This window comes from Rhinoderma darwinii, chromosome 2 (genome assembly GCF_050947455.1).
Source record: "Rhinoderma darwinii isolate aRhiDar2 chromosome 2, aRhiDar2.hap1, whole genome shotgun sequence".
Classification (NCBI taxonomy): domain Eukaryota; kingdom Metazoa; phylum Chordata; class Amphibia; order Anura; family Rhinodermatidae; genus Rhinoderma; species Rhinoderma darwinii.
Genome location: NC_134688.1, coordinates 322,772,443 through 322,796,130, shown reverse-complemented (window position 1 = coordinate 322,796,130; position 23,688 = coordinate 322,772,443). Strand labels below are relative to the sequence as shown.

Here is a 23,688-nt window from a genome sequence, read left to right as displayed (position 1 = left end):
GTCACGAGAAAACAATCTCAGAATCGCTTGGATAGGTAAAAGCATTCCGGAGTTATTACCACATAAAGTGAAACATGTCAGATTTGAAAAATGAGGCTCTGTCAGGAAGGTCAAAAGTGGCCAAAGAGGGAAGAGGTTAAAGGGGTTTTCCGGAAGCAAACAATAACATTTAATTAAACTGAACAATGCAAAACAAGTAACTTTGCAATATACTTACGTTGGATCTGATGAATGTAGCGTCACATCCCATCTTCAGTCACGTGACCACTTGCGAATCCAAAATTGGCACTTCCTCTGCAGACCCGTCCATTAGCTCCGATAGCAAACTTCCTGTCTCTAGACAGCTGTATCATGGAACTTTAACCGGAGACCAATCAGCGTGGTCTCCGGTCATGTGATCGTTGTGACAACCTGTCACAACGATCACATTGCTCCTAACAGCAGCGCTTATGTGCCGAGTGTGAGAAGCTCTGTGATACAGCTGTCTAGAGACAGATAATATCACGGAGCTTTCACCCGGAGACCACTCAGTGTGGTCTCCGGTCATGTGATCGCTGTGACAGCCTCTCACAGCGATAACATTGCTCCTCCCAGCAGCGCTTGTGCGCCGACGGTAATTCGCTCAGGTATGTGAACGCTGTGACAGCTTGTGACAGCGATCACATCCATGCAGACGGTAAGGCGCTCAGTTATGTGAACGCTGTGACAGCCTTTCAAAGCGATCACATGCGTGGCTACAGTAAGGAGCTCCATGATACAGCTGTCTAGAGACAGCTGTATCACCCGGCTTCAGAGTGGTTTCTGGCCAGATGATCGCTGTCACAGCTTCTCCCTCTCTGGCATTCTCGCAGAGAGGTAAAAGAATAATGTAATGTAAAAAAAAAAAAAAAACACACACTATTTTTTCAATAAAAATGTCCTCTATAAATAAATATGTCTATCTGCTACATGGCGACTTTGGCCACGTACGACCAGCCAAAGATCCCTATGTCCCGTAGCCTACATTGCATGTAATAAAAGTCAATGTGGTTGTGTCGCAACGCCCAAGTTGCCACGACATGACAGTTGCAAGAAATCCAAACGGTCGTGTCGCAGTTACTTGCAGGTCGCAACGCGACCACATTGACTTTCATTACTTGTGGTGTAGGCTATGGGACATAGCGATCTTTGGTCGGACAACCTGTGTCGTGGCCAAAGTCACCAAGTAACACACGGAGTACAAGACAAGTAGATGAGATTTTACAAAACTCATCTGCATGCTGCAGACATTTTACACGGCAGATTTTCAAATCTTTGATATGTCGTTAAATGAATACCTTGGGGTCTACTTTCCATAAAGTAATCATACTTGGGGTGTCAAAGGTTTTCAAGTCCACAAAAATTGATGGCCTATCCTCAGGATAAGCCATCAATATCTGATGGGTGGTGGCCCGTCTCCCTGACGATCGGCTGTTTTGAAGGGGCCGCGATGTTCGTACGAGCGCTGCTCCCCTGCATTTCCTTTACTGCTCACACTGTGAATTGCGGACACACTTGTAGCGGCGGTTCACAGTATTACAGTATACACTAGAATGGGAGAAAGCTGTAATACTGTGAACCGCCGCTACAAGTCCGTGATTCATAATGTGAGAAGTAAAGAAAATGGAGGGGAAGCAGCGCTCGTACGAGCACCGTGGCGCCTTCAAAACAGCCGATCGACGGGGGTGCCGGGTGTCGGACCCTGACAGATCAGATATTGATGGCCTATACTGAGGAAACCGCGTCGGAAAACGTGCCAAAAAACGTCCGAAAACGCCTCCTATTGGTTTCAATGGGAGGCGGAGGCGTTTTTACCAGTTTTACTGCTCGCGGGAAAAAGTAGTGGCATGCCCTATTTTCGGGCATTTACGTCTCTAACCCCCCATTGACATCAATGGGAGGCTGAGAAAGTGTTATTTGCTGCGTGTTTGCCTGCGGCGCCCAATGGGCGCAAGCAAAAGTGCTGCGAAAAACGCGGCAAACGGCGTGCAGGCAGATCAAAATCTGCCTCGGAATTCCAGACAGAATTTTGAGGCAGAATTTTCTGCCTGCAAAAAAACTCAGTGTGAACCTGGCCTAATACAGGATCTCTTGGAACAGATCCAGCAGCAGGTGAGGAAAATGTGCTGACTGGATTGTGTGTACCAAGATGTCTGACATAGGTGGAGTGGGCAGACTTCCATTCATCAGGCTGTGAAAGGGGTGGGGGAGGGAGATGGGTGCCTGTACTTAGATCAGGGAAAGATGGAGGCACAAAGAATAATGATGATTCTATTGTGTAGGACCGTGTGCAGGGAGGGTGCTGCCTGGAATTAAAGCAGGGAAAGACCTGTGAACGTAGAGGATGCAGCAAGGGATCATGGGTATGATGGGTTAAAAGACAGGAAACAACCAAGACCAGAAGCAAGGGCTGTAAACAAACAGAAAGAGCAGCAGTGACAATGGAGATCAAACAGAATCTGGTTAGGAGGTTAATAGTGGGTATTAGGCCCCATGCACACGACCGTGCCCGCAATCACAGCCCGCGCTTGCGGGCACGGCCGACCGCTGACTGACAGCCGCATTTTCGGGCCGTGCTCCCATACAAAGTATGGGAGCACGGCCCGCAAAATGCGAAAGAACGGACATGTTCCATAATTCCCGGAACATTTCCACGGCACTGACACCCTTCCGTAGTGCTACGGAAAGGTGTCAGTGTTCAATGAAAGTGAATGGCTCCGTTTTTGCGGACCGCAACGGAGGTTTTTTGCTGTCGTGTGCATGGGGCCTTAGGGAAAGCAAACCAAGGCTGGGGGATACTTTTTAGATTTTTTTTTTTCCTGGACATCCCCTTTCAGACTCAGAGCCAATTTCTTAAATATGACATATTTCACTTTATGTGGTAATAACGTCGGAATGCTTAAACCTACCCAAGCGATTCTGAAATTATTTTTTCGTGACACATTGGGCTTTATGTTAGTGGTAAAATTTGTTCGATATATTCACTGTATATTTGTGCAAAATGCCAAAATTTTGAGAACATTTTAAAAAAATATAATTTTTCTGAATTGAAATGCATCTGCTTGTAAAACAGATGGTTACACCCCCAAAATAGTTACTAGTTCACATTTCCCATATGTCTACTTTAGATTGGCATAGTTTTTTTGGGGAAAAAAAATATTTTTCTAGGACGTTACAAGACTTAGAACATAAACAAAATTTCTCATATTTTTAAGAAAATTTAAAAAAGCCTTTTTTTAAGGTACCTGTTCAGTTCTGAAGTGGCTTTGAGGGGCCTATGTAATAGAAACCCACATAAAACACCCCATTTTAAAAACTAGACCCCTCAAAGTATTCAAAACAGCATTTAGAATGTTTTTTTTTAACCCTTTAGGCATTTCACAGGAATTAAAGCAAAGTGGAGGTGAAATTTGCAAATTTCATTTTTCTTGCTGAATTTCTATTTTATTCAATTTTTTTTCTGTAACACAGAAGGTTTTACCAGAGAAACACTACTAAATATTTATTGTCCAGATTCTTACGTTTTTAGAAATGTCCCACATGTGGCTCTAGCGTGCTCATGGACTAAAACACAAGCCCCAGAAGCAAAGAAGCACCTAGTGCATTTTGAGGCCTCTTTTTTTATTAGAATATATTTTAGGCAGCATGCCAGGTTTGAAGAGGTGTTGAAGTGCCAAAACAGTAGGAATCCCCCAAAAGTGACCCCATTTGGGAAACTACACCCCTCAAGGAATTCATGTACAGTTGTTGTTACCATTTTGACCGCACAGTTTTTTCACAGCATGTATTCGAATTGGGCTATTAAATTTAAAAAATGACATTTTTTCCAATAAGATGTAATTTTTTATAAAAATGTCTTATTTTCACATGGAATAAAATACCCCATTTTGTTGCCCAATTTGTCCTGAGTGCGGCAATACCCCATTTGTGGTGATAAACTGCCGTTTGGGCCCATGGGAGGGCTCAGAAGGAAAGGACCACCATTTGGCCTACTTGAGCTTTTCTGGTGCTAAGTCATGTATGCAGAAGTCCCTGAGGTACGAGTACAGTTGAAACCCCCGAGAACTAACCCCATTTTAAAAACGACACCCCTTAAAGGCATTCATCTAGAGGTGTAGTGAGCATTTTGACCCCACAGGTATTGTGTAAAAGGTAATGCGCAGTACATGGTGCAGTGTGAGATTTGCAATTTTCTATATATCTATGCCATTTCAGTGTCCAATATATTGTGCCCAGCATGCGCCACCGGAGATATACACCCCATAAACTGTAATGTGGGTTCTACTGGGTACAGCAATACCCTACACGTGGCTGCTAGCTGCCTGGGCACACAGCAGGACTCAGAAAGGAAAGATGAGGGGGATAAGCTGTGCGGAGTGCGTCAGGGTAGATGAAAAATCTAAGGGATGTATGATAAATTTTAAAACCCTTTCATACAGAGCCCTGGTTTTTCGGGACACATGTCACATTGATATATTGTGTCCTCCCTTATCCCCCTCTTATAGCAGACTTTGCACCTCTTTTGACTCTTTCCCTTCTTGCCAGTTTGGGGAACTTCTTCTGGAAAGTGTTGCCCTGGTACGATGCGTGTGGCCTCGCTTCCAAAAGTACTGGGTGCCCCCCATTCCTGGTCCCTAAAGATTAGGTTCTTGATAATAATGTGCATGGCCAGCTTCTTATACCACACTGCATGGCGCTGTAGGGCTTCAGGACTTGATCTGACAAGTCCACCTCTCCCATGTACCTATTGTAGTCCAGGATGCAATCTGGTTTGGGGGTCTCTGTACTGGTACCTCGTACAGGCACATGGGTACTGGTGTGGCCATGTATTGTTTTCAATGCAAGGACATCTCTCTTGTCCTTGTACTTGACACACAATATGTTGCTGCTAGATTTTGCCCTGCTCTCACACCTTCTGAGTGTTTGCCCAAGTAGTCTTAGGGAGGCCTCTCAGATTTCTTCTAGCAGTGCCGCATGACTTCTGGAAGCGAAGCACTTGAAAAACGGTACGCTGGTATAAAAATTATCCAGGTAGAGGTGTTAACCCTGGTCCAGCAGTGGGTGCACCAAATCCCACACAATTTTTGCATTAACTCCCAGTAAGGGGGGGCATTCTGGGAGATGAATACTGCTGTCCTACCCTTCATAGATCCTAAATTTGTAGGCATACCCTGATGCACTCTCGCACAGCTTATACATCTTCACACCATACCTTGCCCTTTTACTCGGCAGGTACTTGAGGAATTGAAGCCTCCCTTTAAAATGTACCAGGGACTCACCAACAGAAATACACTTCTCAGGGGTGTATGCTTGGGAAAACCGGTCTAATAGGGGTCCCAGTTTATACAAACGGTCAAAACTGGGGTCATCTCAGGGTGGGCACTACTCATTACCAGTATAATGTAAGAAGCGAAGTATTGCCCAATTTATTTTTTTTAGGTTCCAGTTCAGTTCTGAAGTTGCTTTGAGGAGCCCATATATTAGACACCCCCATCAAACACCCCATTTTAGAAACTAGACCCCTCAAAGTATTCACAACAGAATTTAGAAAGCGTATTAACCCTTTAGGTGTTTCACAGGAATTTAGAGCAAAGTAGAGGTGAAATTGACATATTTCTTTTTTTTGTCAGAAAATCCTTTTTATTCAATTTTTTCCTGTAAAACAGAAGGTTTTACCAGAGAAACGCAACTCAATATTTATTGCCCAGGTTCTGCAGTTTTGAGAAATATCCCACATGTGGCCCTAGTGCGGTAATGGACTGAAGCAGCGGCCTCAGAAGCAAAGGAGCACCTAGTGGATTTTGAGGCCTCCTTTTTATTAGGCACCATGTCCGGTTTGAAGAGGTCTTGTGGTGCCAAAACCGTTGAAACCCCCCCAAAAAAATTTGAAAACTAGACCCTTGAGGAACTCGTTGTAGTTTTCATGGGGTGCATGCGACTTTTTGATCAGTTTTTATTCTATGTCACTCACAGGTCCTGCATCGTGTCGGACGAGCGAGGACACATCGGCACCAGAGGCTACAGTTGATTCTGCAGCAGCATCGGCGTTTGCAGGTAAGTCGATGTAGCTACTTACCTGCAAACGCTGATGCTGCTGCAGAATCAACTGTAGCCTCTGGTGCCGATGTGGCCGACACGATGCAGGACCTGGGGCAGGAAGTGAGTGACGTCACAGCGTGATCTCTCGAGAACACGGCTGTGTCTGCACTGCCAGAAGCTGGGCGTTCTGAAGAGAAGTGGATGATACTTCTCGTCAGAACGCCCAGCTAGTAAAAGTAGTAAAAACGCCCCGATGTACGCACATAATACACGCCCAGTTGGACTTTTACTTTAAACACGCCCACTTGGACTTTTGCAAGCCTCATTTGCATAAATACAAAAATGGTCATAACTTGGCCAAAAATGCTCGTTTTTTAAAAATAAAAACGTTCCTGCAATCTACATTGCAGCGCCGATCTGCTGCAATAGCAGATAGGGGTTGCAAAATCTGGTGACAGAGCCTCTTTAAGAACTTACAGCGCAAGAAAGCACAAGGCAACTTTGTCTGGATTAACACTGTATAAGAGGCTTGACTTGATGAACTTGTGCACAAGAGAATTCTGAATGTCAGATACATATTTTATCTAACTTCTTAACCCTTTCAGGACTGAGCCATTTTTATTCTCACTCCCCGCTTTCTGAGAGCCATAACTTTTTTTTTTCCGGCAATGGAGTGGAGCGAAGGTTTAATTTTTGCGGGAGGAGTGTTCGTTTCTATTGCCACGATTTAAAGTACCATATAATGTATTGGGAAACGAAAAAAAAAACAATTCTTTGTGGGGTGGGATTGTAAAAAAAAAATATTGTTTTTTGGGTTTCGATTTTAAGGCTTTCACCGTGCGGTAAAAAAACACAACTTAATTTATTCTGCGGCTCAATACGATTACTGTGACAGAAATGTCTTATTGTTTTACTACTTTTACAAAGAAAAAAAACTGTTAAAGAGGCTCTGTCACCAGATTATAAGTGCCCTATCTTGTACATAATGTGATCTGCGCTGTAATGTAGATTACAGCAGTGTTTTTTATTTAGAAAAACTAACATTTTTGACGGAGTTATGACCTATATTATTTTTATGCTAATGACTATTAATGGACAACTGGGCGTGTTTTACTTTTTGACCAAGTGTGCGTTGTGGAGAGAAGTATAAAATGCTGACCAATCGGCGTCATACACTTCTCTCCATTCATATACACAGCACATAGTAATCTTACTAGATCACTATGTGCAGCCACATACACACACATTAACGTTACTCAAGTGTCCTGACAATGAATAGGCATCACTACCAGCCAGGACGTGATGTCTATTCAGAATCCTGACACTTCGGTAATGTTTGTGTGAGATTTACAGAAAGGCAAGCGTAATCTTGCGAGATTACGCTGTAAACTGTCATTTAAAATGAGATTACGCTTGCCTTGCAAATCCCACACAAACGTTACCAAAATGTCAGGTGTTATGTCTATGGCCACGACCCGTCGTTCTGACTTACCCTTCGATGGTCGTGGCCATGTGTGTTCTCTGCTGCATCGTCCCCCAGTGAGGCGCTGTTGTGTCGTGTTGTGCTGCATTTTACGCCTGTTACGCTACTCCATGCCTGGCGTCTACCTGCCGCCTGGTCCCAGCCTAGCCTGCCCTGCTACTGTACGAGTTGCCATGTACTATACCTGTTTGGTCAGCTGCCGTGCCACTACGCGGTACGGTGCAGTCAGGCCACACCCCGCACCGTGACATCAGGATTCTGAAAAGACATCACGTCCTGGCTGGTAGTGATGTCTATTTACTGTCAGAACACTTGAGTAATGTTAATGTATGAGTAAGTGGCTGCACATAGTGATCTAGCTAGATCACTATGTGCTATGTAAATAAATGGAGAGAAGTATATGACGCTGATTGGTCAGCCAAAAAATGCAATATTTGAAGCAGCACAAATCCCATTATCAGGAGCGGTGTCACGCTGTAAAATCAGACAAACCCAGACTGACGTAATGTAATCCTCAGAAAAAGCGTGGTGAACAGCAGCACACGTCTCCCAAGTTTCAATCAATAAGTTATTTTATTGGTCAAACATCCAGTAAAAAATGGCAACGTTTCGACCCGTGACAAGTGGAGGGTCTTTCTCAAGCTGATTGGTCAGCGTCATACACTTCTCTCTACAACGCCCACTTGGTCAAAAAGTAAAAAACACGCCCAGTTATCCATTAAAAAAGTAATTAGAATAAAGCTGAAATAGGTCATTACTCCGTCAAAAATGATTGTTTTTCTAAATAAAAAACACTGCTGTAATCTACATTACAGCGTCGATCACATCATGTACAATATAGGGCACTTATAATCTGGTGACAGAGCCTCTTTAAAAGAAATTGTTTTGTATCACCATATTCTGAGAGACATAACTTTTTTATTTTTTCATCGATTGTGCCGTGTGAGGGCTAATTTTTTGCGGGACGATCTGTAGTTTTTATTTGTATCATTTCTTGGTACATACAACTTTTTGATCAGGGTTTTTTTACATTTTGTTTGAGCGCTAAAGTGACCAAAAAACATTGGTTCTGGTTTTTTTTACGTCGTTCACCACGCAAGGCAAATAATGTTATATGGTAATCGTTCAGACTTTTGGAATAGCGCTTTTCTGCACTTCTGCCATAAAAAAAACCTACAACTTGTCCCACAAACAAAACCTAATATGCTGCTATGTTAACATAACAAACCTGAGTACGCCAGGTCAGTGGGACTGATGTGTTCAGTGCCAGTGGGTCCTGAATGTTTCTGACACACAGGATGCAGCGGTTATCGATCACATCTAAGTTATGAACTTAGATGTGATAGATAACAAATAGATCCTGCGTGTCTCAGGTACACAGAACCCGCTGACCTGACGGATTCAGCGCACGTTTACAGCTTCTATGTATTCAAGATACATAGCTGTATCTGAAAAAATAAAAATTATTTTTAATAAAAAATGAATTATAAAGTTGCACAAAGACACTGAAATACATGCTTTTAGTAATAAAAATGTTTTAAAAAAAGAGACTTAAAAGGTTTACATAGTCTGTAAACCGGCATCTGTCACCACAAATGTGTCAAAACATTGTGTGTGAAATTGGCCTCCCTTTTTAAATACGACGTTCTACAAACCGGCAAATTATATGGGGCAAATTTTAGGCTAAATTCAGACTTTGAAATCAATGGGATTTTGAATTGCTTCCATTAGCGTCCATTCATTTAGTAATTAGTTTTTTTGATGAAGATAAAAGTGCAGAGTACAGGACTTTTTCTTTGTTCAAAAAACGGATGTCTAATGGATGGGTTATATTTATCATCAGTGTCAATATAAAACGGATACAAACTGATTAATCCATTTGCATCCGTTATCTTGATTTCAATGGGATTTTTAACGGATCAGCTTTTATCCTTTTTCTGATCTTAATATGGATCAGAGCAACGGATTATACAACGCAACAACAGAGGCAAACTGAAATCAACTGAAAGAAAAAAAAATACCATTGAAAGCAATGGTAATGCAAACGGAAGCGATCGTTTCTGTTCATCTGACAGAAAGGTTGAAAGAAACAGATGAATGGAAAAGCCGGATGTGAATGGGCCCTTTGTCAAGGGGAGTGAAGCAGATGTATTCAATATAACTACTTTTTCCCTACTGAACCAGCGGGGGAAAAAATGGCATGAGCGAATCCTAAGGGTGCAGTCACAGGCAGCAGATTATATTGAAGAGATTTTCGGTGACTGAAAATCAGTTACATTCGTCTGAATGGAACTTGCTGAAATCCATGCAAAATTCGCCGAAGAATTCTGCAACAAAACCTGCCACGTGTGACTGCCCCCTAAAAGAGAAAACATTTCTTCCAGACGCCATGTGGTGATCAGTCTGGATCAACAGTCAGACAGCGATTCTATATATAAGCGTTTATATTATATTGTTCCTAGAAATCATCTAAGATTTTTGGAGTGTTTAACTTTTTGATAAAACCAACTCCTGAGGTGACTATTTCAGTCTGTTACTGATAATAAATTTTGCATCTGAAGATAAATAACAGTGAGTTTGAAAGCACGTGGATTTAAATGGCCAAAAATGAGTGAATAAAAAACAAAAAACAGGATTTTCTGAATACTCACCGTAAAATCTGTCTCTTGTCCAGTCCATTGGGGGACTCAGAATGTGGGCATATGCGGTTGCCACCTAGGAAGCTCGACACAAAGAAATAAAAAAGTAACTCCTCCTACGCAGAAGAGGGGGGAAGACGTACAGGAGACTGAAGTTGGGCCATGGCGCCATGAGAGCGTCCATGTCGTAGCCCTCTTGGTCCTGGGCTTGGAAGAATGGGACCTATCGATTAAACCTGGAGGCCATCAGGTCCACGTCCGGAAGACCCCACCTGGGACAAATTTGTGACATTAGTGAAGAGACCCCACTCCCCGGAATCCACCATTTCGCAACTAGGAAAGTTTGCGACCGAATTGTGGACGGTTGTGAGAGACCCGGAAGGTGAACTTCCGTCCAGACGAGGACCTTGGAAGCCTCGGCCAAGCCGTGGCATTGTCCGGGTGAACCCGCACCGTGTATTCAAATAGTAATGATGACCCGTACAGAAGGCACAGAAAAATGGCTCTCAATTCCAACAGATTGATAGGAAGGGAGGCTTCCTGTGGAGACCACAGCCCCTGAGATGTGAGGCTCTGTAGAGGATTAGCCAGTTCAGGTGAGAGGGTAAGTATTAACTTCCGATCCAGCAATTGCAAGGATCGGTCCCACCGGGAGAGGTTCACAAGCTGCAAATTGCACGTGGGGTACTGCGAAATAGGAATTTGTTTCGACCATGGTCCCGAGAATCCGCATGCAGAGGCAGAGTGAAGTCAGCCCAGCCGTCTGTAGAGATAGGATTCCGTCCTGAAGAACCAAAATCTGCGCCGGAGGAAGGAAGACTTTTGCCGAGCGAGTGTCGAAGGTTACCCGCAATCACATGATCTGCTGGGGTGGAGACAGACAAGACTTGGACCGGTTAATGATCCAAACACAAAGACTCCAGAGTGATCTGGAGAGCAGTCTCGTTGTCCTCTCTGGAGGGAGAATTGGTCAGCATGTCGTCCAGGTACTGGATGACAGACACCCCCTGGTGATTCTTGATGTCCACGGTAGAATAAAATTGGAAGCAATGACAGTCCGAAGAGATGTAGCCTTTCTTTTCTGGGACAACAAAAATATTGGAATAGAAACCGTGGAACCTTTGGCTCAGGGGCATCGGCTCTATGACTCCTTGAAGAAGCAGAGAGCCAATTGCCCGAAAAAAAGCGGTCGACCTGGCAGATGACCGCGGAACAGACTGAAAGAATTATGCTGTGTTGTGGAACCCTCAAAAGGAGTGAAAATGCGGACCCGCCTTTTTGGTGGGAGTAGTGCGCTTAGACCTATTTTGAGGAAGATGGGTGCTTTTGCCACCCATGGCTTCGGAGATGATCGGGTCCAATCTAGGTCCAAAGAGGCGAGAACCTGCAAAAGGGTGAGAAATCAGGGAGTGCTTGGAGTCAGCAGACCAAGCCTTGAGGCAGGTAGTCCTGCGAATAGCAACAGAAGAAGTAGAGGCCAGCGCCACAAGGCGGGGCAGCTTCACAGATATACTTGGAAACATTGGAGACAAGATCAGGCATATCAACTAGTTCCACCGGAGGAGGACCTGAGATCAGGCCATGACGAAATTTGTGTGCCCATTCAGTAATACCTCTGCTAACAAAGACAGTTGCCAAAATCATTGTAAATATTATGACAGTGCTGTGAGTCAGGAAGTCAAGGAAGTATTTACAAGAAAATGTGGAAGTACAGTGATTTAAGCCCCAATGTCTTTGTTGTGATGTCTATGAGGAAGGTGGCTGTTTTTGTTTGGACTAAAAAAACTACATATGGCTGCAGTTTGTGGTGCTCTACCATTGAGGTCAATGAAGAAAAGTCTATGTAGTGAGCAAGCTGAAGTTTTGCAACAGAGGTTTTAAAATGCACAGAGCACTGTTATCACTATCATAATACATCCAATTAAATCAGGGGAGGGAAGAGTATATGAATGACAGGAAATATTATATTGTGTGAAAAGGATCATAAAAACTTAATCTGGCTGTGGTGGTATTATAAATGTTAAACGATATACCACACAAACGTCAAATGTTCACAGGATTGCCCCAAAAGTCAATGGTCTTTCTGCAAACTTGCATCACCAATTATGGTAACTAATCGTTAAAATGATATGTGTTGCCTTTTATTGTGAGCACACTACTGATCTGTCTGTTGACATATAAAAATATTCAATACGTTCAGAAACAATGATTGAGAATGTTCAATGACTTTGTCATAGGTTTTGTGAAGCAGAAACCTGTGTGGGTGTGAACGATTATCTTCAAACAGAGGTAGCGGTGTGTTTGAAGTCAGAAGGGAATTTCTAAAACCCTAACTGGTAATTGGACACAGGAACAGATGAACTATTGTCAATGAATTGCTAAATTCTATATTCATAATTAAACAGTATGCCACGTAAAAAAAAGAACTAAAATCTATCCTGTAAGCCAACTGTACCAGAGTAATAAACAGAAATAAAGATATGTTACAGAGGGAAGGTGTCATGATTTATTTTTATTTTTTTAATTATATTGCTTTTAATCTAATATTTTCAAAAATTTTATTTAATTGTGTTCTCATGTTTTACTTTTTAATGTATTCTCACTTTTACTTCTCTATGGGGGCTGCCATTTTTTTTTTTTTATTTCTGTGTCGACTGACGACACATACAGAGATGCTATACGGCACATACAACCCCATAGAGAATGGGAGCCGTTCCATTCTCAGTTGCGTGCGCCGTCTGTGTGGGAACAGCGCATGCGCTGCTCCCACACAGACCAAAACTAAGCTCGTTCGTAGAGCGAAATCCGGCGCCATTTTCATGTGGACCGGAAGCCGCTGCCGGACATTAAGATGACGACTTCCGGCCGCGGCTTTCGGCCATATGTTCAACGAAGCGAAGGCGCAAGGAATAGGAGCGTAGACCAGCGGAGGCGGCGGTAGGAGCAGGTAATTTATGTTCGTGTATGATGCTTCTATTATGTTCGTGTATGATGTGTGTATTATGTGCGTGTAGGTTCGTGTGATACTGTCTGCTGAGCCCTGTATCTAATCCTCCTAGCACTGTGTAATTGCTCAGAAAATGGCGGCACACAGTGTAGGAGGTTTGAAGACATTGAAACCCTTCCTTCTCCTGGCACTAGCCAGAAGGGAGGGGGGATTGTGTGAGGACACTAGAGGAGAGTGTGTCCACCCCAAATTTGCAGCATAAATCAATGAGGTTGCTTTACCACAGTGACCATGCTGCAATTTTGGGAACTGCTCCCTCTAGTGGCCAGCACATGGAAATGTTATAAATTAGAATCTAATTTATAATACTTGTAAAAAATGTTAAAAATGAAAACAATGGGGCGTGGCTTGGCAGCTGAACCTGATGGCCGCTTGATACTTCGGCTCCGGCATGAAGCACTGAAAAATAGCTGTTTAAGCACCGAGGAACGAGAGAGGACGCTAACTAAACTTACAAGCACAGAAGGGAGATGCCGAGGAAAAGAAAACCGGTGACGAAACCTGTAAAATTGACGGACTTTTACTATCCAAGGCGACCAGAGGAAGACAGGGAGGAAATGGCCTCCGACACACAGGCTAGCTCACTCACCTCTGAACCGTGCCAACAAACCCCGAGGAGAGAAATGGAGGAGCAGCTGCCGAGAAGAAGCAGATCAGTGCCAGCATCGGAGATTAGTCTGCTTGCAGAGGGGAGGAATGTGCACACAAGAGCATTCAGAGATGCAATCTCTATGAGAGAGCTCGCCTCTCCACAAAGCCCTGCTTCACCACGTGGGCTGGTCTTCTCGGCGCCATCTTCCCCGACACACAGAAGCCCTGAGACACCAAGGGGGATAGTACAGGACCCGGAAGATACACAAGACACGGTAAGAGCTAATATATCTGTTACCTCTATACCTGGGCAAGCCCTTGATCAATTGCCCTCATCTTCCAACCCTGTAACAGAAGCTATGCTCAAGACCATGTTGCAGGCTTTACAACACTCACTTCATGCAGGCATGGCTGAGCTCATTAACCCCTTGGCTACCGCTGTTGCAGCAGTGGAACATAGAGTACAGCATGTAGAAACGAAAAATGAGTGAAATCACCTCATCCCATAACTCTCTTATTGATGCCCACTATGACCTAGAAAATGACCTATCTCAAGTAAAAGCGAAAATAGCAGATTTGGAGGATAGATCCAGACGTAATAACCTCAAATTCAGAGGCATCTCGGAAAATATTGCACCAAAAGATCTAAATCAATATATTCAGGACTTTATTCAAGCTCTGCTCCCAACTTGTTCTTCGCAAGACCTAATCATAGATCGAGTACATAGAATACCTAAGCCTAAACATCTAGCGGAACCCATACCCCGAGATGTACTGGCCAGAGTGCATTTTTTTCACATCAAAGAGAGATTCTTATATGCCTCTAGGAAAGAATCTGCTATCCCAGCAAAATTTAAAGAGATATCAGTATACTCAGATCTATCTGCGGTGACCCTGCAACTACGCAGACAACTACACCCGATCACTTTGGCATTAAGAGATCATAACATCCCTTATCGGTGGGGATTTCCGGTTCGCCTCATGGTCTCATACGAAAATTCATCTCACATAATTAAATCGGTATCGGATGGCGTTACCCTTCTGAAGAAATGGAACATTGTCGTTCCTCCTCCTAAACCACCATTTCTGGGCGCTCCACAACATATCAGAGAGGAATGGAGAACAGCTGGCCAACGTGAGAGACTACCCCGCTGAATGCTGGGACTGAGGCCTGGATGGCTGCAATAAGGAATTCAGCGTTATGTCCTTGGACTCTCTCTTGTTCTTACGGGCTTTATTAGCCATTAGAGATGCCGGCGGGCGGCAATTGGAGTTCGGTATCGGATGGACTGCTCTACCCCAGACCCACGGGATAATGAGATACTTCTTCCATCCCTGAAATGTGGTTCGATGTTACTTTGTGTTGTTGTTTCTATCTTGTTCTTTTTCCCTGTGCACCAGTTGTTTACGATCAGAATCCTAACCAGTGCGTACATGTTTGCTTTACATATGTCTTGCTATATGATACTCTGGGAGCCCTATACTAGGCGAGGAAAGGGGCAAATTCTGTTATATATGTATGTTCGGAGATTAGGTATGATGCTAGCATATATACATACGGTATAATGGTTATCTCAATTATGTCCTTGAATGTGAACGGCCTGAATAGCCCTCAGAAACGAGCTCATATGTGGAGAGAGGCCAAATCTAAGATGTGTGATGTTTTGTGTATACAGGAGACACACCTCTTGAAGAAAGATGCTGATCGCATAAAACATTGATATATGTCAGGAAATAATCTGTCACATTATCCCACTAAATCTAGAGGCGTCTTGATAGCAGTCAAAAATACTGTAGCCTTTCAAATGCTTCAAACACACATAGACCCGGAAGGAAGATATGTAGTGATTATATGTCTGCTTAATAACGTTAAATACACATTGGTGAATCTGTACGCTCCTAACAGACACCAAATTAGATTTTTTCATAAAATTTTTAGAATTCTAGATAAATGTAAAGAAGGGAAATTACTTATATGTGGAGATTTTAACACAGTGATGGATGCCTCAATGGACTCTACTTCCAAAACTAGATTATCTCAGACACACCTGAGAGATCTCTGTTGGAATAGAGAACTGTATGATGTATGGCGCCTACAACATGGCTCTGAGACGGATTTCTCTTTTTATTCACAGCCTCATAACAGCTACTCACGCATCGATATGTTTATCGTAGATAAAGAGGTATTACTCCTGTCAAAAGAGACGCAGATTCAAGATATCACGTGGTCTGATCATGCGACCTTGATGATAAAACTTGACGAAAGACATAGCGTCAATCAGACTTACTTGTGGCGTTGTAGCTCTTTCCTTTTGTCCCATGGTAAATACAAGGGAGAACTTGAACGAGATCTTAAGGAATACTTCCAGACTAATGACACCCCTGATATTAATATAGATACCCTTTGGAATGCTCATAAAGCATTTATACGAGGCTCCTTGATCCGCCTTGGACATATCGTTAAGAAGCAAAGATTAGCAAAATTGACGTCACTGACGGAAGACATACATAAAATAGAGGCATTGAATAAATCAGCTCCGTCTCAGAGTTATGCGGCCCAGCTTTTCCGACTTAGACAAGAAATGCGAAAATGTTTACTAACGGAATATGAGAAATCTCTTAGGAAAACGAAAGCCACATACTACTCACAAAATAACAAAGCAAGTAAACTGTTGGCCGCTAGACTCAAAATTAAAAATAGGAAATCCAGAATTCCCTTTTTGATCGATCCTCACACTAAACACAAAATTATGCATCCTAAAGATATAGCTCATCAGTTTAAAAAATATTATTTGTCACTATATAACTTGAATGAGGACCCATTCACGGCCCATCCGACTCCAATAGAAATTGAATTTTTTTTAAGGCATATCACACTTCCTCACTTGTCATCTCTCCAACTCTCCACTCTAAATGCCCCAATCTCGGAATCAGAGGTAAAAGATATCATCCGTGGATCTCCTTCCGGTAAATCCCCTGGCCCAGATGGGTTGACTAACGATTATTATAAAACGGTCCGAGATATTCTAACACCTGTTCTTAACAAATTTTTCCAGAAAGCTATGTCCTCGGGATCGCTCCCTCGAGAAAATCAGATGGCATTGATTGTAACGATACCTAAGCCAGGGTAGTCTCCGGATGTCCCACAGAATTTCAGACCCATATCTCTGTTAAATACAGATATTAAGATGTATGCAAAACTTTTGGCAAACAGGTTAGCCTCCCTACTCCCTTCCTTAATTCAAGAAGATCAGGTCGGATTTGTCAAAGGCCGACAGGCTTCGGATAACACCAGGAGGATAGTGAGCCTTTTACATCATATTGATAAACATAAAATACCATCTGTTTTACTAGCATTAGACGCAGAGAAGGCATTTGACCGGATTCATTGGACCTATGCATTTAAAGTACTGGATAATATGGGGTTCAAGGGAGAGATTTCTACTGCAATCCAAGCCCTTTACTCCCACCCGTCTGCAAAGGTATTTACAAACGGGGTACTATCAGAAGATTTTAAAATCACAAACGGTACGAGACAAGGTTGTCCGCTATCCCCCCTCATATTTATATTGGCTATGGAACCCTTGGCTCAGATGCTTAGAATGCATGAACAAATCCATGGAATACAGGTAGGCCCGCTAACTCACACTATCTCACTATTTGCAGATGACATACTTTTGTCTTTGTCCCATCCGGAGACTTCCCTGGCGGCAGTCCTAGAATGTATACAATTATTTGGTAACATCTCCCTTTATAAACTCAACACCCAAAAATCACAAATCCTCCCTTTGTGTTTATCCCAGTCCAAGTTACATTTCTTACAAAACAAGCATCGGTTAGATTGGAGGATGGTAGAAATATCATATTTGGGACTTCATTTGACTCCCAAACATGAGTCTTTGTATGTAAATAACTACACACCGCTCCTCAATGACATAAAAAATGAAGCTAATAGACTGCAAAAATGTGAGATCTCCTGGATTGGAAGGATCGCTTCTTTTAAAATGCTTTTACTCCCGAAACTCTTATATCTATTCCGCACCCTGCCCATATACCTTCCCAAGACATTTTTTCAACAAATCCAGAAAATATTATCACAATTTGTGTGGGCTAAGAGGAAACCCAGAATTGCATTTCACATATTGACCAGAGATAGGAAACTAGGGGGAATGGGAATCCCGAATATTCATAGATATTACATAGCCACGGTAGTAGCTCAAATTTCCGCTTGGTGGAAAACTGAAAACGCGAAACCTTGGGTTCATATCGAGGCTTCTTATATTTCCCCGGCCTCACTAAAGGCACTTTTATTTCTTCAATACTGGCACTTACCTTGCCATTTAGACCTATCCCCGCTCACTATAGTTGCTCTACATTGCTGGAAATATTTGCATACATATTCTAAAGAAAATCTTCCTATGCCCAAATCATTCATACCCATAGACTTATTGGAGTTGGCTATTTCAGACTTGAACATTTCTATATGGAAAAAAGGAGGTATAACGGATATAGCACAACTCTTCCAAAATAATCAGCTAGTAGACTTTTCATATCTGAAATTCAAATACTCAATCCCTGCACGAGACCTATATAAATACTTCCAAATTAGACACTTCCTGAGTAGTCATGGTAATCTGGAATCTGTATACAATCATACAATATTTGGGGGATTCAACAGAAATCTCAAGGGTCTTAAATATATATATGATTCAATCGATAATCAAGCTATATTTGTCAAAACCTACCCTATTAAAATGTGGGAAAGAGACTTGGGAACAGGTTTCACAGACAAAGAATGGTTGAAGGCCTTTAAACTCACACATACCTCCTTATCATGTGCGTCTCATGCAGAAGCAGCGATTAAAACCACCTTACGGTGGTATTATACACCTGATCGACTCCAACAGATGTTTCCCCAAACCCAAGCCCTATGTTGGAGAAATTGCAATCATAAGGGTACACTGATTCATATAATATGGGAATGCCCGGTCATTGGAGAATATTGGGAAAAAGTATTTGCCCTCTTGAGAGAGTTACTGGGGAGTGGGGTACATATGTCACCACAGAAAGCTCTAGTATTCCTCCAGATGGATGAAATTCCTCCACATGCTAGGGTCTTAGTATGTAAAATATTGACTATGGCTAAGCTGGTCATAACTCGTTATTGGAAGACCAATACATCCCCTCTCTTATCAGAACTAGTGGAACTGATTAATACATCTCATGCATACGAGAAAATTATTGCATATGGTAATTGTACGTATGATACATTTGATACGAGATGGAAGTTGTGGAACCATAGTTCTTACTACAAGCTTAACTGAGAAGGGAGTAAATTATGTAGGTAAAGCAATAGATATTGTAAGTACACAAGTAATGTAAAAAACTGGTGTAGTTCTAATTCTGTTTTGTTTACTGTTTTGGTTAATTTTACACTGGAACTCATGTGATTTATCTGCATTTTCTGAAATATAAACGAGAGTTGATATTATATATGCGGAGGTTTTGTACATATGATAAACGTAATATCAACCTGTCTAAAGGTAATTTGAGCTAAGAAAATGTAATGTTCAAAATCTGTACATTTCTTTGCAAAAAATTTCAATAAAAATCATTGAAACGAAAAATGAAAACAATGTGTAATCACTTAAATGCTAATTATTTAACTGAAAAAAAAAAAAAAATAATAATTTCTAGCGACACATTCCCTTTAAGAGTTGTGGTAAATCAGATATTTATTCCAGGGTTCAGTTCAAATCCCTGCTGAAAAGCACAGATTAGCAGAGATAATCTTTTTCTCTTACAGTTCATTACCGTTGGCTAAACTTTCTTGCTTACCTCCCCCTTTTCATTTCGAATCAGTGTATTGAACTCTTTTCCCTCAAGGCACAGGAAGTCTTCCCCAGGTTGCAGGATGCCACACTTTGTAGCAATGGCACGAGCTGTGTTTATATTGTCACCAGTAACCATGCGTACAGTGATCCCTGCTCTCTGACACTTCTGAATAGCCTCGGGCACCTACAGGAAAAACAAACGATAACACAGAAAATAATGAATTGCGAGTTTTAGAAAAAGGGAATTAAGCGGATACTTGCAATAGAAAAGAGAGAGTACGAGGGGCTTTACATGCTTCGATAATCGGCATGACTCAGCAATTCGTCTGCTTTTTCACTATAGCCCGTTCGTGGATTGTATGATGCGTCTTTACATGAGGCGATTATACGATATTGCGATGAAGTCGTAATCCGTCATCATTGTGCACGCTATAAGATGGTTTTGCACAGCAAAACCCTTTTTAATTGAAAGACCATTGACCGACAACATTTGAATATCCTATGCTCAAAATTTTTAGCACTCCTGTGATTTTGATTGAAAGCAGTCACCTGCAAGTCTTTACACGAACGTGATGAATTATCAAATTAAATAAAAAATTGTGGAATCATATGAATCATTGGTACGTGTAAATCATAAAATGATGTCTCAAAATACATTTTGGGAGCAAGTTAATTCTAGTTTTAGGACTGTTACCTCATGACGAACAGGGTCTTCAATGCCCACCACAGAAATACAAGTGAGGTCAGACAAGATGTCTGTTTCGATATCCCAATCAGGTTCAGAGCCTGCTGGAAAGTCACGATATGCCAAACAGATAGTACGAAGTCCATCACATGCCATTGGTTCAATGACCTTCTTTACCATCTCATCCCGGTCTCTCGATTTAAACTGGCATACTTCGCCTCCTTGATCCAAAATTTTTGTACATCTATGCAACGAAATGAAAACACATTAGTATATAGGAAAAGTTGCCTATTCTCAGATATACAAGTCATCCTCAGTTCTTACTTGCGTAAAATAATTTCAGAGGCGCCTTTGCTGTACATGCGGAAACCACCTCCAGACTCGCTGAGTACTGTGCTCATGGACTTGCGCACGGAATTAAATGTGTACACTTTGTAGAGCTTCTCTTCAGGAATCTCATTACGAACAGCTTGGTAATCTTGCTTTAGGTCCAAAACAAATCCAAGTAGAGAACATTCAGTCTTATTACCAACTTGTCTAGGAAGACCACCTTCTTTTTCTGGGGGCTATAAATTGGTTAGAAAAGATGATGCGGGTTAATACATAGCAGGCTAGAATCCAGTATTGTAATGCACTGCTGCTTAAAAAAAGCAAAAATAAATTTTTGGTTTGCAACGGATTTCTAGACAGGGCTTCAAGACGTCTAAGGATATCCATTAGCAACAGATAGCACTGACTGCAGGTAATACGTGAATGGAGATCTGGCATAGTTAGTCATATGTAAAGATTGAAATTACTAGTACATCTGGAACCCAACAATCATTCCTTAAAATTGGGGCAAGGATTTGTAGGAAAGTATTTGTACTGTGAATTATCTTATAGAGTAACTAAACTTTCAGAAAACTTCTGACATGTTAGTGTTTCTGGTCGGCTTTTCTCGGAAAGCCGAGGAAACGGTTTGCGGACTCAATAGAAAGTCTATGGGCCCGTACACCAACTGCTCGACTTTCTGAAAAAAGCCAATCAGAAACGAAGTGGGTCATCGCTCACCCGAGCGATTCCGCCATTTCATTTAACTGATTGGTGGGGGTCTAATTGGTTGTACCCCCACCGATCAAAACTTCTGACATGTCAGAGAAAAGATTGGAGAAATCCTCCAGCTCATCACTATGGTGTCCCAATTCAGGCTGCGCCCGGATCCTCGTGACGGCACACAGTAGGAATCACAGAAGAAAGGAGGAACTTTGATCCAGCGCTGATAGTTTTAAAAGGAAACAGTGTTCCAATTTTATTGTAAACAAATTACATTTTCCACTAAGCGAAAGGGGTGGTTTGCAGTAATAGTTTGCCTACGCATTTCAGACACCGCTCGTGTCCTTACTCATGTTATGTGGTCCACAAACTATTACACAAACCACCCCTTTCGCATAGTGACAATTTTAATTAGTTTACAATAAAATTGGAACACCGTTTCCTATTAAAACTACCAGCGCTGAATCAAAGTTCCTCCTTTCTTCTGACATTTCCTCCAAAGGAGGACCCAAAAATCACCAACAAATGATTCCAACTAAATAGCAAATCAAATACTCCTATCACAAAATACAGACAGGATAACCAGTACAATGCAAAATATAACATCTATATTAGATACAAGATAAAATACAGAATTTGGAATGGAACGACAAACCCATGATACAAGGATCCCCACACAATTACTAAAAACCTCCTATAGAAAAAATACATGAATAAATACAGCAAAGTGCAAGTGCCTGATCAATAAAGCAGAAGCCCTATAGTGACCAAGGTCAAGTCAGGGAAAACATTTAAAGAGGCTCTGTCACCAGATTATGCAACCCCTATCTCCTATTGCAGCAGATCGGCGCTGCAATGTAGATTACAGTAACGTTTTTATTTTTAAAAAACGAGCATTTTTGGCCAAGTTATGACCATTTTCGTATTTATGCAAATGAGGCTTGCAAAAGTACAACTGGGCGTGTTGAAAAGTAAAAGTACAACTGGGCGTGTATTATGTGCGTACATCGGGGCGTGTTTACTACTTTTACTAGCTGGGCGTTGTGTATAGAAGTATCATCCACTTCTCTTCAGAACGCCCAGCTTCTGGCAGTGCAGACACAGCCGTGTTCTCCAGAGATCACGCTGTGTCGTCACTCACAGGTCCTGCATGGTGTCAGACGAGCGAGGACACATCGACACCAGAGGCTACAGATGATTCTGCAGCAGCATCGGCGTTTGCAGGTAAGTCGATGTAGCTACTTACCTGCAAATGCTGATGCTGCTGCAGAATCAACTGTAGCCTCTGGTGCCGACACGATGCAGGACCTGTGAGTGACGTCACAGATCTGCACTGCCAGAAGCTGGGCGTTCTGAAGAGAAGTGGATGATACTTCTCATCAGAAAGCCCAGCTAGTAAAAGTAGTAAACACGCCCCGATGTACGCACATAATACACGCCCAGTTGTACTTTTACTTTTCAACACGCCCAGTTGTACTTTTGCAAGCCTCATTTGCATAAATACGAAAATGGCCATAACTTGGCCAAAAATGCTCGTTTTTTAAAACTAAAACCGTTACTGTAATCTACATTGCAGTGCCTATCTGCTGCAATAGCAGATAGGGGTTGCAAAATCTGGTGACAGAGCCTCTTTAAACCAGACTGGCACAAAAAGGAGGACAGAATACAGACCAAAAGAGTGGGACCCTGATCCCAAACACGTGTTTCGCCACCTGCTACGTCCGGGGGTCTACAGAATATATATATATACATATTATATCTAGGGTTGTCACGATACCAGAATTTGGACTTCAATACCGATACTTCATGTAGTATCGCGATACTCTGTACCAAAACTATACTTTTGCCAACAATAATAATAAAAAAAAAAGTTCTTCCATTTTCTGATGTGAGGTGAGTGGTGTGATGAATTTTTAACCTTTATGTGCCTCACATTAATAGTAATTAACCCCATCATGTTCCTCAGTCAGAATGGACAACATTGGGTTCATGTGTGCGGTACATGATTGGGTTAATTACTATTAATGTTAGGCACGTGGAGGATTAAAATTCATAATACCTCGTGCCTCACATTAATAAGTCAAAGGAAGAAGTTTTTATTTTATAACAGCGTAAACATCATAATTGACGCTATAAATGTGTTATTACAATTGCGACGATACCGAATGTGTATATTTTATGTATGGAGACTTATTTTAATGTTTATTGTAAAAAGCGTGCAATTTATTTTATTTAACATTATTTTTTTTTTTACTTTTTGATTTTTAAAACTATAATGTACTGGCATCTATTATATAACCGAGGACGTAGTTTCCAAAGCTCACATAGAGCTCCGCCCACAGCCCAACCACCAGTTAGCG

The 23,688-nt window shown here is 42.0% G+C and overlaps 1 protein-coding gene across 7 annotated transcripts in view; it reads right to left on the bottom strand.

Annotated features, from left to right (window-relative positions):
- The window catches only part of LOC142743149 (plasma membrane calcium-transporting ATPase 4-like), a 358,269-nt gene that overhangs the window by 101,624 nt on the left and 232,957 nt on the right, over window positions 1-23,688 (bottom strand). For all 7 annotated transcript variants that reach the window (XM_075853600.1, XM_075853602.1, XM_075853601.1 and 4 more), the window contains 3 exons: window positions 20,621-20,862; window positions 20,306-20,540; window positions 19,616-19,795 (listed from right to left, as the gene is read on the bottom strand). In XM_075853600.1, the coding sequence (XP_075709715.1) occupies window positions 19,616-19,795; window positions 20,306-20,540; window positions 20,621-20,862 (657 nt within the window). The remainder of the gene's footprint in view (window positions 1-19,615; window positions 19,796-20,305; window positions 20,541-20,620; window positions 20,863-23,688) is intronic.